General features: G+C 45.6%; 1 protein-coding gene across 1 annotated transcript; it reads left to right on the top strand.

The window, feature by feature from the left end:
- Positions 1-87: 87 nt before the first annotated feature.
- On the top strand, positions 88-13,159 carry Eff (ubiquitin-conjugating enzyme E2 eff). The gene is made up of 6 exons (XM_077685528.1): positions 88-233; positions 1,792-1,855; positions 3,553-3,584; positions 4,403-4,480; positions 10,592-10,697; positions 12,848-13,159. Exons 1-6 carry the CDS (start codon positions 210-212, stop codon positions 12,985-12,987), a joined length of 444 nt encoding a protein of 147 aa, XP_077541654.1. The 5' UTR covers positions 88-209; the 3' UTR covers positions 12,988-13,159.
- The last annotated feature ends 229 nt before the right edge of the window (positions 13,160-13,388 follow it).

Here is a 13,388-nt window from a genome sequence, read left to right as displayed (position 1 = left end):
CAAAATATAACTAGCAACGCTTAAAAGCTCAAAAATTTTCTTTTGCATTAAAAAAATTATTATTATTTATAGAATATTTTTGCACGATCCAAATACTCTTAAACAAATTGACAAAAATGAATTTAGAACAGCCAGCGCACGCGAGCCCGTGGCTGCGCAGGGCGACAATTGTTTAGCCAGTCGGTTTCAGTGGGGTAGGCTTACTTGTCATGGCTTTGAAGAGGATTAACAAGGTAATTTTGTGGTTCTCATGGTTTATTTCTGGTGTAATGTAGCGCTAAGGGCTTTGGTAAGCGTACACGGCGAGGGCATTCCGAATTTTATGGCGGAAATCGGGTTACAGAACGCTGTCGTGTCAAGGTGGTTATAGGCCTACCTCCGCGCCGGCTCGAGTGAATGGAAGCTTCTTTTTTTTGTCCATCTTTGGCCTCTATTTTCATTTGTGCGTATGCTGATAATCTTTACCGAGTTTTTATTTATGCGAATCTCTTAATGCAGTAATACCTTTTGTTCGTGTGCGTTTTGTGTTAAATGTGATTTTCACACTAGTGGCTATGGTGTGCCGACAGCTTGAGGCGTCTATCGCGTTCGTTCTCCCGAACAGACCTCCAGCTACGATAAGTTTTATCCAGAACTGTCGTCACGCGAATAATTTGATATAGTTCCTTTCAAACAATGAGCTAAAGGGTTGCCTGTGCCTTGCTGCGAATGCCGATAAAGGAACGCGGTCCGGCAGGTCTGGAACGTTCTTCAGCCTGTTGGAACATTTTTGGCGGTTTCAAAAAAGCGGTTTGACGTAATACGCAGGTCATCGTCCCACCGTTCGTCTGCAAACCTGAATGTTATTTTTCAGCCATAAATTTGACTTGTGTGCCGGGACGGCGTGGTCTTTGTTCCGCGTTCGATTCTATTTAGTACCCCCTCCTCCCCGCGTGTTCCTGTAATAAAGGGAGGGGAGGTGTTGGAATTATTCTTTTTGTACACTGTGCACACGTATGCGTGTTACAGGCTCAAGAGATAGTCATTCCGCGCGATGAAAATGACGACGGCGTGCGTCACGCAGAACGTGCGTTGGCATTCGAATCTTGGTGGTGTTCTGTATGTTCTTGCTGGCTTCCGGCCTCAAATGAACTCTTTCCTTCAGGAATTATCGTGCCAATATTGGTAAAACCCCTTGCTAGCTTTGGTGCAGATCTCTACTGCTTGCTTTGGCCGTGTATATAGTGCCACTGACCTTCACGAATGCGCGACGGGCATTTGCTCAAACCTGTTAGACGTCGAGAAGCGGTTCTTTCCCCCCCCCCCCCTTCCCCCCTCATTTTTTTTGTTCAGCAATCTGTGGGATGGCGATTATTGGGTAGTTTAATTAATTTTTATTCTATTAAGGTTTATTTGAGAATGGAAGCTGCGGCGTCTGTGCTGAACTGGTGTCGGTAACTGAAACTTGCATAACGTCGCCCGTTGATAGTGTAAAATGTTAGCTGCTTCACGAGCTTGTTATGAGCAATCGGTTGTGTTCGATTGGACCCGCTCATTTTCTACTCGTCCAAAACAGCTCGGCTCACGCGTCGCGCAGAACCCGACCGGCACTTTTTTCGTCTGCATCCCCCTTTGGGGGTGCAGGGAAGGCCGCGAACCGCGTCGCCCTCCGCCGCGGGTGAACGGCGGAGTGCGACGCCGCCTGAACTGGTTCACGAAGTGCAGGCGAATCGAACGCACCCCTTTCCCCGGAGCCTTAGGTTGTCTGTGTTGTCGGCAAGGGCCATTCATTTTGCCGTGTTTTGATTTTAGGAGCTCCAGGACCTGGGACGAGATCCCCCGGCGCAGTGCTCTGCAGGCCCCGTAGGAGATGATCGTAAGAACTTTTGTTTGTACTTTTTCGGGCGCACTCGCTTAGCGTTTTTTCTTTTTTTCGCTGCTTATGCTGTGCAGAAAGTAACTGCTGTCACTTTCTGCACATGCCCTTTTGAGAGTATGTGCACTTCCACGCATGCTGCTGGTGTTTGTGTGCAGCACTGTTTGTTTTAGTGAGTACTTAACATTACTAGTAGCGCAGTAAGCTTCCAAACGCTGGTAGTAGCCTGAAATAACCTGGTTGTGACAGTATTTGACAGTTCAGTAGGACACTTTGTTCTTAGGGCCCTTCACTGGCCAAGCTAGCTAGCAATTTTTGCCTTAGTGGCAAATGTGGCAGTCATTCCAGCTGCGTGAAATTTTTCTCGCTTCAGTGATGTGCAGAGTTTTCTGTGGAGTGGTCCTGCTGCGGCACTACAGCAGGCAATGCTAGTGGGTGCCCTTGTTTGTGCTTGCGCAGTTATCTAAATATCACTTCAGGCCTGTTAAAGGAGCCATGAAGAGAACATACAACTTCGTTTAATTTGAAAGAACTAGAATTCAGTATCTCACTGAGCTCCATTACAGCCACAAAAGATGTTTTTTAACGAAAAAAAAGCAAGAAGTATTTAAAAACTTTCAAATTTTGCACCACAGTGACTTGTTATGAGCAAGAATGACGTCATGCGGGCCAACAATAAAACATAATTTTCAGTGCGTTAACTGCACGTTAGCATTCAAGTGATGCGGTCAAATGGAACTAGAGGCCCCATTACAGGCGTCCAGTCATGTGTCGTCGCGACAGGTCAGTTAGGCGGCCGCCAATCGCACAAACAAGGTTCCGTGACGTCATGGAAAAGTTGTGAGAAATTGGCTACGGGGTCGCGACTGCTTTACACGTTTTCTTTAATATCTCCGTTATTTTTTCGAAGATTGCGATGATATTGGTATCATTGTTATCGGGACTAAGCAGTCTTTCTAATACACCCAACTTGTATTTTGTCTTCGTGGCTCCTTTAAAAGGGGGCTCACTGCCCTCGGTAGTGCCTCATCTGGACAAGCACTTCAGTTTGTAGTGGACCTTGCTAGAATGTCATGGCTAATTATCCCAGTGCTAAGTGGTCGCTGCTGGATGGAAGCTTTGCTTGTCCAAGCAGTGCAGCGACATTTAAAGCTTTATCAGCTTCAGTATGCAGTGGAGCTTCAGCATCTGAAGATGAACTGCATGAGCATGAAATTTTCCCAATAAGCACCACAAGTAATCTCATTTTTCATGTGCAAGGAAACCTTCTGCTGAGCTTGCTTACTGCTTCAACTCTTGATGTTCTCGCGTGAGTTGCAATTGCTTTCTGAATTCTGTTAAAACAGAATTCAGTGGGGGACAAATGTGTTCCTGGTGGTGGACTGTAATTGCATTGCTTTCAACATCGGAGGCTGTTTAAAGTCATATACTGTTGTCGCCATGGTTATATATGGGCACTGCTGTATGTTTTACTTGACTAGCTGCACGGACGTGCTGTGACAGTATCTGTGCTGCCACATTTGTTCAGGAATAGCCTGGTTAGTGTTTAAAAGGGGAACGGGAATGGATGGTATTCACCTTCTCCTGCATTTATACGTGTAATTCAGTGGGCAGGCTTGGGGCATGGCGGTAGACAAGTGGCAGTTTTCTCGTTTGTGTGCAGAAATACTGAGTGTCTATTTTCGTTTGCTTTGCAGTGTTCCATTGGCAGGCGACTATAATGGGACCTGTAAGTTGCTTCTTGTTTTAAAACAAGTTATTCCTTGAATAGCAATTTTTGTCATCGTGCCGTGGTTTTCTAATTGCAAATAGTTATCGGCTCACTCTTCTGCAATGGCGCGTTAAGTGTCATGCGCGTAAAATTCTGTGCAGGTATGCGCTTACTCTGTTGTGTTTTCTTTTGTTTTCTTTTATTCTTTGACAAATGTTGTCAATGTGTGTAGTGTTATTTTTTCTGTTGTATTAATATGTACCCAGTTAACTATTGCGTCCTTGTGAATGTAAACATGTAAACCCACCCTGCCCAAGGCCTGGCTCTCAGGCTGGCAGTATTCGATAAATAAATAAAATAAATAAACATTGTGCTCCGTTAAAGTAGTTGTGGCTGCATTGCTAGTGCACCTTTTTGTGACTAACTGGAAGTAAAACTTGTTTCCACTGGTGGTGGAACTGAAGTATTAGCTATTGCCAGTGAAGTATTAGCTATTGACCATGCCAGTGACCCGGACTCAAATGCCTTTTTTTTACTCTTATTCAGTTTTTGGGCTGGTTTGAAGCATTAAGTCAGTTCTTGATCCAGTTAAAAAAAATTGGGAAAATGAGGAAAAAAAAACTGCTGTTATCCTCGTATGTAGTCGTTCCATCTGATTTTTTTTCCCCTGCATGGTTGCATTTTCGACCAGCAATGATGCCCGCTTGACATTGCACTTTTTACACGTCAGTGCTAAAAAAATCTTGTTTTTAAGAGATCTGTAGAGTATCCACATGTGCACCACTGGAAAGGTTCATGGTGCTGGATTAATTTAACTCTTTCTCCCCTTTCACTAGCCTGACAGCCCCTACCAAGGTGGAGTGTTCTTCCTCACCATCCACTTTCCGACAGACTATCCATTCAAGCCCCCTAAGGTATGTTTATCTTAAATTTGGGAGTGCTGCTAGGGGCAGTGCTGTGCCTAGCGTGTGTGTGGTTGCTTGTTTAATTCCTCTCCTGCTAGCTGTTCTTGTCATGGCTGCGCCTAGTCTGCATGCCATGCAGGCTAGGCCCAGTACGGGCTAACAGACTTAAAGGGGCCGTGCAGAAAAAATACAAGCTTGTTTTATATGAAAGATTTGGTGTTTTGTAGGGCCCCCAGCGCTTGTCTGGCAGCAAACGATGCTTTATGAAACATTTTCAGCCAAAATTTTGTTTCTCCCGCTAAATGGACCCTTTTCCGGTAACGATCTGCGCATGCGCGGGCTGCTGGTCTGCCATTCTTGGCAGGCGCCTCGGGCAAAATAAACAAAAGCGCGCCCCTCTGTTTTCTGCTTAGGGAGTGGCTATAATCTGCACGTTTTCTTTTTTTTTTTTTTTCCTCTTGGGACTCCTCGTGGTGGGTTCATACGTGCATACAATAATGGCTTTCTAAGAAAAGGGGCGAAGTCGCTTGAGATTGACCACGCTTCCAGCACATGGCTGCCAGTGAGGGGGTTACGAAAATGAAAAAAAAAAGGGGGGGGGGGGGGCGCTTCGAACACGGCAGATTAGTCACGAGAACGTTTGCCTGCTACCGTGACATTCATGTGAAAGGTGGGGGTGACTGGTCGGTGCGGGAGGGGCAGCAGGACCAGGATATTTTGTGCACGAGTTCTCTGAAAGCCAAACTTTCTTGGGGGTGTGCCTTACTGCCATTTTCAGTTCGCCGTGGTGGTCGCTAGAGGGACCGGTACTGGAAAAAGGTCCATTGTATTTTGTTACTTCGAGAATGACGTATTCGGAGTGGGCCCTAAAACTAAAGATGGTCTGCTGACCAGGGCTGCTTCCATCTCAGACGGCCGTGAAGTGCCAGTGTTCACACTTTGCTTCTGGCCAGACTTCTATACCTGCTGTATTTTTATTACAGTTCATACTAATTGTTTCTTCCTAAAACTCTACAAACATGGTAATGCAAGTGGCCCTGCCGCCTATGCCAGTTGGTCGATGTCGTACAAGTCCAACGTGTTCGACGTCTGTGTTAGCCAGTGTCAGCTGGTGAAGTGCCGCACTAACTGCTTTGATGTTGACATGTACGTTTGTAGCTTGTTCGTACCGCTATAAAGTGAATGTGCATTACATTTAAGCACAAATAGCTCGTTCTGCAAGCTTATAATCCCTGTTCAGTTTGCTTTTGCTGGCCTCAGCCATTCACGCAGCTGTCAGTAATACATCATACGTTCTAGTGCAGGAAATGCGCATGGCTGGTCATTTTTTTTTTTTCCCCTAATTATATAGCTTGAGTGAAATTCGTGTTAAAAGTGGTGTCAGTGTTATTCTAATGAGGAAATCTTTCTGCACAGCCCCTTAAGCAAGGTAAAAACAGCTCTGCACGTTTTGGGCAGTTCAGCTACCAAGGCTGTGTTGCAGCTCCAATAAAAGCTGGTCAATGTTAGCCATGCTTTGGGGTGTGCTAAAAGAATAGCGGGACGGAAGAATTTGTTGCTTTCCTTTTCACCGTGCTATCCACAAAGTATGCTGCTATTGCGTATTTGGCATGTACCATGTTTTTTGCCACGAGTTGTAAAATGGTACTGCAGGATTAAGTTTCCTCCTGAGGGGATGTTCGGGCAGGACAAGAGGAGAGGTAGAAATTTCCCTTCTTAGAATGTGGTGCATCTCAACCAATCCTCAAATCTGGAAGAAACTGCTCCGCACGTTTGCCATGTGCTTAGCTTGACATGCATAGGGGGGACTGTTTCTTGCAGTAGTTGGGGCAGCAGTGTCTCTGAGTCTCTGAGTCTGAGAAATTAGTCTCTGAGGTAGTTTGACATTGTTGAGTGGGAGCTTGAGACAATGGCAAGAGCAGTTGACTACGTTGGCTTGCTAGGTAGTGCAGTGTGCAGCAACATGTTGAAAATCTGCAGCACTGCGTTTTCCTTGTTCAGTTGTGATTTGTTCAGGGAAAGTTGCTCTTAGAAGACAGCACCTGTGTGCGACGAGCCGCTGTGGTAAAGCCTGTGTTAAACCCTTTAGCCCTGCTTTAAATATGAAAGGGGCACTGATCTGGTTTGTGGCCTTGCAAGTTACGGAAGGTGTAACAGAATGGGCAGTGCTTGTCTTAGTGCTTTTGTAAGAAAAGAACACAGTACAGGCAGAGGTTTAAGCTAGTACATACATAATATAAAACGGGTTTCTTTGCTACCACTGCAGGTACACTTTCAGCTTCTATTATGTTTCACCTCAGGGGTGTGAGTGCAGTTCAGATTTACAAAGGTTAATGTGAGTTATTGCCCCCTATAAACTGTCATCGTGTGCCTGCACACACTGGAAGCATCATATTAGTGCAGTTCCCTGTGCTGTATTTTCTGCACATTCTTCATGGCAGTACCGCATGGGAGCACTTAGCTGACCAGTATTTTGTTCATACGCTATCACTATACTCGGTAGCAAGTTAAAAATGGCAATAGGTCATGTGCGGTACTACTCCACTGAAGCGACGGACCCAGATGTCAACGGGCACGCGCGTTTTGAAAGGAGATTGCTATGAATGCGTGATATCATCTGCCTTTTCTTGCGTAGTTTGTTTGTCATTGCTGCAGTAGTTTATAAGCATATTAAATCCAAAAACTCATAAACTGCTCGTGCCATGTTCAAAATATTCCCAGTAACGCACTCCTTGTGCCGCGCGGAATAACATCTGGCTGCAGTGATGAAGCAGAGGCAAATTCCGTTGCCGTTAAGTTGTACCAGAGTATAGGAGGTCCTGAAGTTGCAAGAACTGTCTGGGGGGAAAGGCAGTGTATGCTGTGAAAGATGGTATTGTGTGTGAAGTGAAAGGACTAAATATAATGAGCTGCAACATTTGGGTGTGAGATGAGTACCGTATTTTCCGGTCTATAAGTAGCACCTTTGTATAAGTCGCACCCCCCTCAAAATGAGTTTTTTCGAAAAAAAAAACGTATATAAGACGCACTTATTAATTAGGTAAACTAATAGTGAATCAGATCGTTAGAAAGTGCGGCGAAAGTACAGGGTTGCGGCGGCCACCGCCTATTAGCGCATCCCCCTTTAAGGAGGGCTAGACACGGGCATATAACATCCTAAGTCTAGACACAACTAACTTCTCAAAAATGGTTCATTGATACACACAGATGGCATGTACTTACAGACGGCGTTTAGGCAAAACCATCAGTCTTTTTCCTCAGACTCGCTAACAAATAATTCAGTATCTTCAGTGGGAGTTCCACCGGCGCATCACTGTCGTCCTCCTACTCTCTGATTCTTTGCCAACATCGTTACCACTCGCGGACCGGATTACTCCGGCCTTTATCAGCCCGGCTACAACTGTTGTCGAAATAGTCCCAAGAGTTGGAGACCCATTTGGCCACCTCTCCAAACGTCGCGCGTCTCTTGCGTGCTGTCGTAAATCAGCTCAATAAAGGTGTCATGGCGGACGGAAGTGACGTGACCGGAAGCGGCCTGAAAATCGAAACTTATCCACAAGCTGTCATTTTAAAAATTAGCAGCACATTTACCTCCTTCAGAGTAACTCTCTGTAATAATTCATAAGCTGCATTTTGTTTTTGCAACCCAGTTTGATGTTACTTTGAATTCATTCTGAACTGTAGTTACTGCGCAATGGCGTAAAGTGGCGCCCGGTTGTCACAAGCCATTATCATTGTTTTTGTCTAGAAAAAGCTGCAAATTCTTTGGTGTAACGTCCCGAAGCGACATATGGGCTATGAGAAACGCCGTACCGGTGGGCTTGGGATTCATTTACACCATAGAGCTGTGTCAACATGTGCTGGCCACGCGCGGCCGCCGCGAACCGGATTTATTACATACATAAGTCGCAATGGTGGATAAGACACACCAACGAAAATTTCAGAAAGAAACCGTGACTTATACCCCGGAAAATATGGTATAGGTGGCTCTCCTTTTGGCACTTCTTTACTTTGACAATTGCAATACTTTGTGATGTGAAATTCGGGTGCAGCATTTAGGTGGTTTTGATCATTGAGGCAAAGAATTGGAGACATGCATGTACTTTGCAGTCACCTCTTTATTTCCACTCATTCAGCAGTTTCCAATTATGGTATTGGCCGGCACTGTTCACTGCATACCTTACCGATCTCTGAAATGGGTGAATGGACATGGTGTGCTACTGTGGCACACCGCCTTCCTTTTTGCTCTTTTGCCATATTGTCCTTCTCACTCTCTTCGCTGTCGCCATCATTCATTCTCAGTGTTCGCTCTTTTCCTGCGCTGCCCATCACCTTGTACTAGATTGAGGTGTCATTTGGGGCGTGGAGTGGGCTGGGGTATTTTGTGAGGTTTCTTAGTTTGTGATGAGGTATGGTGATCAGTGCACCCCTGGCCGCTGCTGCCCAGGGGTCGATTAATTTATCTGGATTTGTTGCCATAATCTTTCTCAATTTTATGGCATCACATTTTATTAGAATTATAGGGTTCAATGCTCCGAAACTACACCTGAGTTATGAGGTGTGCTTTGGTGGAGGACTCCGGATTAATTTTGACCACTTGCGTATCTTTAACGTGCGCCAAAATCTCAGCACACAGACGTTGTCGTTTTTCGCCACCATCTGAAAAGCGGCCAGAGTGAAACCTGCGTCCTTGGGCTGAGCAGGACAGTGCTTGCAGCCACCGTGGCGGGTACATTGTATTTTCGAAAACACTTAACTCTGGGTGTTAATTCCTTCGTTGTGGCGGAAAAATGGCTAATTTTGGGTGCTTCACAAATTCTTTTTTTTTCTCTCTCTTGAGCAACTACACAAATTTAGCATTGTTATACATGAAACTAGCTTATAGTTTGCCCTTTCAAATTTATAGCAGTTTTGTGAGAGGTACAGTTGTTCAGAGTTGTCAAACAGAAAAAAAATGCCCAAAAAAGAATGAACACAATACGAATAGGCGATTGTACTAAGCCAGAAAATATTTCAGCAACTCTGAAATATACAAGTAGTTCCTAGGTTCCTTAGCTATCATTTAATATATACATCAATCCTGCACACCTTGTTATTTCAGTTGTCTCCATCCTTTTTGGCTGGTGTGAAAAGGGGGCGTGTCCTTGTACTCAAATATCTGCCTCACCGGAACCAAAATCTAAAGATCCCACATCGTTCCTGGAGTCATCATCGCAGCTGGGATTAGAACAGTCGGCCACTGCCGAAGTCCGTGCGATGGTAGGCAGCCTTTGCGGGGTGTGTTGCGTGTAGCGGAGTCGGTCACGCCCAACTCGCAGTTCACTTGCATTGGCCTCCGCAGGTGACATGTGAACAAGCAAAACTGAAACTGAAAAAAGGAGTTGCCAATGCCACCAGATGGTGGTAGTTATCTGGAAGGTGCCATTGAGTTTTCGCTGGAGGAATGAAGTCATTGGAACTCTTGTCCGGTGGTCTGTGGCACCGTAACAAGAGTTAAATTATAGCTGGCGCTGGCTGCAACAGGAGTTAGCTGGAAACTCTTGCTGCAGCCAGCGCCGTGTACAATTTTTTCATCGCAAAAATGAGTTGTGCTTTCACTAGTTTGCTCTTCAAATGGCACATCTCTTCTGGTGCCCTGTACCAATTGCTGCATTGCACACCAATGGGCGCTAAGAGTGGCCTTCTGACGGTGCATATAAACAGGTGAGGTTCGTGTGTAGCACAATTTGCATGTCTAATCGTAAAGCTTCAAGCAGTGTTTTTGAAGCATGCTAGCAAAGGGAGTTGTGCTGCTGAGCACGAGGTCACGGGTTCGATTCCCGGCCGCGGCGGCAGCTTTTCTGATGGAGGCGGAAAGCAAAGAAGCCCGTGTGTTCGAGGTTTCGGCGCACTTTCAAGATCCCCAGGTGTTAAAAATTGATCCGGAGCCTTCCACCACAGTGCGCCTCATCGCCTGCGTTATGTCGGCGTATAAACCTGACAATCATTCAGTAGCAAAGGGAGTGTTGGAATCTAAAAACGCTGAGTAATTTGTCTCTGGCCAAACAGTGTGTTCACCAAATAGTTAACGGCATAATGTTCACATGTACATGTATGGTCTGTGGGGGGCACTGTATGCAGGTCGCCTTCACTACCCGTATTTACCACCCTAACATCAACAGCAATGGAAGCATCTGCCTGGATATTCTGCGGTCACAGTGGTCGCCTGCTCTGACAATATCCAAAGGTGAGAAGACTGGTGCTGTGCCTTCAGTTGTGCCTCGTGACTGTGGTCTTCACTAGGTGTGAGCATATGGGATGCACAGAATATTGCTTTGTGCTTTGTTCTTGAAGCAGATCAAGTGTGCTATTCTCAGCAGCCAGGCTGAGTGCAAGGTGAAAAACTTGCGTGTACATGATGTCACAACACATGCTAAGGAAACCCTAGGGTGTCTAGTCTAAATGGCACCATGGCACACCTTAGAGGTGGTGTTAACCCTCAAATTTGTATTGTTGCTGAACAGATTCTTGTTAGGTGTATGCTGGTACGTATGGAGATTTGCAGTGACAGCCATGCCAGCATGGCATCTGACCTATGGGGGCACATGGGTCTTTGAGCAAAACTTTTTTTTTTAGTTATGATGATAAAAATTGGGGGGCATATGTAGTTTTTCGTTGTGATTGTACATATAAAATTTGTTTTTGTGTAAAACGGCTATATTCACATTTATTTGTATTTTTATATGATTTTTTTATAGTCTAAAAAAACCTGCTGGAGGGATGCAGCTGAGCAAGGTGCCAGTTAACTGTGCACAAATCAGAGTGCAATAATACTAAAATTATCATTGTCTAATCTGTACTCAGTGGCTAAGACGTTGCGCTGCTGAGCAAGAGGTCACGGGTTCGATTCCCGGCCGCGGCGGCAGCTTTTCTGATGGAGGCGAAAAGCAAAAACACCCGTGTGTTCGAGATTTCGGCGCACGTGAAAGATACCCAGGTGGTCAAAATTAATCCGGAGCCCTCCACTACGGCGTACCTCATCGCTTGCGTTGTGTCGGCACGTTAAACCCTACAATCAATCAATCTGTCTGGTCTGTAGCAGAAGTTACGACCATTTGAAGTTTGGCCCTGGAAGGCAAAACCTGTTTTTGATTGCCACCTTCCAAGCACAAACTTCAAACGGTCATAACTTCTGCTACAGACCAGACAGATTGATAATATTAGTCTTATTGCACTCCTTAATCTGTGCACAGTTCATTGGTACGTTGTTCATCTGCAGCCAATTTGCTTCCTCTTCGCTGCCACAATGACCTTTACTCTGTCATTGTTGCTATAAGTGTGAGCTTTCTTTTTTGGACATCACTTTGGAGGGGTGTACACTGACGTGTTATTCTCGTTCAGAGCAAAAGTTCCCACGATTACAGCAAACGGTGGAGCTTTTTCAGGCCAATCTTGGCCAATTAAATGTGCGCATGGGACGCTGGGCAGTCATCGCTAGACATGCACACACGAGAGGTACTTTTCTTGGTTTTGTTCACTGCTGGGCGGTCGGCGCAAGCCCCATGCCCACGTGCGCGTACTCGACAATTTCTTGGTATTTTTAACTGTGGACATGAAAAATTACAATTTTCTTAACAGCTTCGCTGCTAAGAATCTTAAAAGATCATGTTGTCTACTTCATCCAAGCATTTGATCTTGCTGACATGTCTATAGTATTCTGCCTAAAAGTTGCGGGAAAAGACATTGTTATGCCCAAGCCTTTTCTGTGCTGGTCTCACCAGGTGCTACTTTCAAGAGAAATCAAGCAGTGCAGCCAAAATCAACAAAACGTGTATTAAGTAATGGACATGCATGTACACTCGGCTGTCTCGACTGCAGGCACTGGGCCGGAAGGTGTTGCTCCAATAGTTCTTGCGCACCGCTCGCTTGGTCCGTTTTATTTTGTGGCTGCGTGTACATGCGAGAACATGCTTTTTGCTGGTCAAAATAACCACTCCTGTGCATGTGGCTGGTGCATCAAAGGCCTTTCACATCCTGTTCAGGGCCCCGCTGTTGGTAGCCTGTCTCATTGGAGTGAGCTGCAGTTACTGGTTGGCGCTACTGTAGACTTGCTGTAAACTTGGGCTTACTAAGCACCTTGTAAGAATGCTAAGGGTCAGACTTTGGGGTAAGAAAGCAGCAGTATGGGATTAGGGGACAAACTTGTGTGGAAGGCAGCTAAACAATGCATCGTTTGCCATCAAGCAGGGCCTGATACAGCTTTGGAAGGTGGGGTCCTCTAGGTAATACAAGGTCCCCTCAAGTGGAACTTTGCCAAAGCTACATTGCCCTAATATAAAAGCGAGCAAACAAGCGAAGGTGGTGTTGCCATTATTTTCTTGTCCCCGTTTTGTGCAGTGCTGCTGTCGATCTGCTCGCTGCTGTGCGACCCGAATCCGGATGACCCACTGGTTCCTGAGATAGCCAAGATCTACAAGACTGACCGAGACAAGTACAACGAGCTAGCGCGGGAGTGGACCAGGAAGTATGCCATGTGACTGCAATGAAGAAAATTCTTCTCCTGGCCTTTTTTTTTTTTTTTTTTTTTTCCTTCACATTCTGTATCCCCGAGCTGGAGGGGAATTAAAACCCTACGGTAGTGCAAAGAGAACGTCAGCCACTGCTTTGGAAGTCTGTGCTTTGTGTAAATAAAATCATCTTTTACAGTTGTCCCTTTTTATTGTGTGCCTTTTGAAAGCCCCAATTTCAGCGAACTGAAAAGGGAGGTGGCTGGGTGTTTTGTGATGTCCTTGCTGTAGGCATTTATAGACAGTTAACGAGCACTTGCCTGTTGTTGGCAGTGCAAGCACCGTAGTGCAGCCCAGCGGCCCAATTGTTCAAAAAGGGGGGCGTCGTTTCGGAACCACTGTAGCGCAATGGAAGTGTTCTTGTGCTGGGG

This window comes from Haemaphysalis longicornis, unplaced genomic scaffold (assembly GCF_048455015.1).
Source record: "Haemaphysalis longicornis isolate Haplotype H1 unplaced genomic scaffold, Haemaphysalis longicornis Haplotype H1 scaffold_1, whole genome shotgun sequence".
In the NCBI taxonomy this organism is placed as follows: domain Eukaryota; kingdom Metazoa; phylum Arthropoda; class Arachnida; order Ixodida; family Ixodidae; genus Haemaphysalis; species Haemaphysalis longicornis.
This window is presented reverse-complemented; position numbering and strand designations above follow the sequence as displayed.

Bases quoted from the DNA above. Each gene is read 5' to 3' on its own strand.
- Eff (XM_077685528.1), top strand. From the start codon at position 210: ATGGCTTTGAAGAGGATTAACAAG. The intron at 234-1,791 runs GTAATTTTGTGG...TTTTGATTTTAG, and splicing joins CTTTGAAGAGGATTAACAAG to GAGCTCCAGGACCTGGGACG. The intron at 10,698-12,847 runs GTGAGAAGACTG...CGTTTTGTGCAG, and splicing joins TGCTCTGACAATATCCAAAG to TGCTGCTGTCGATCTGCTCG.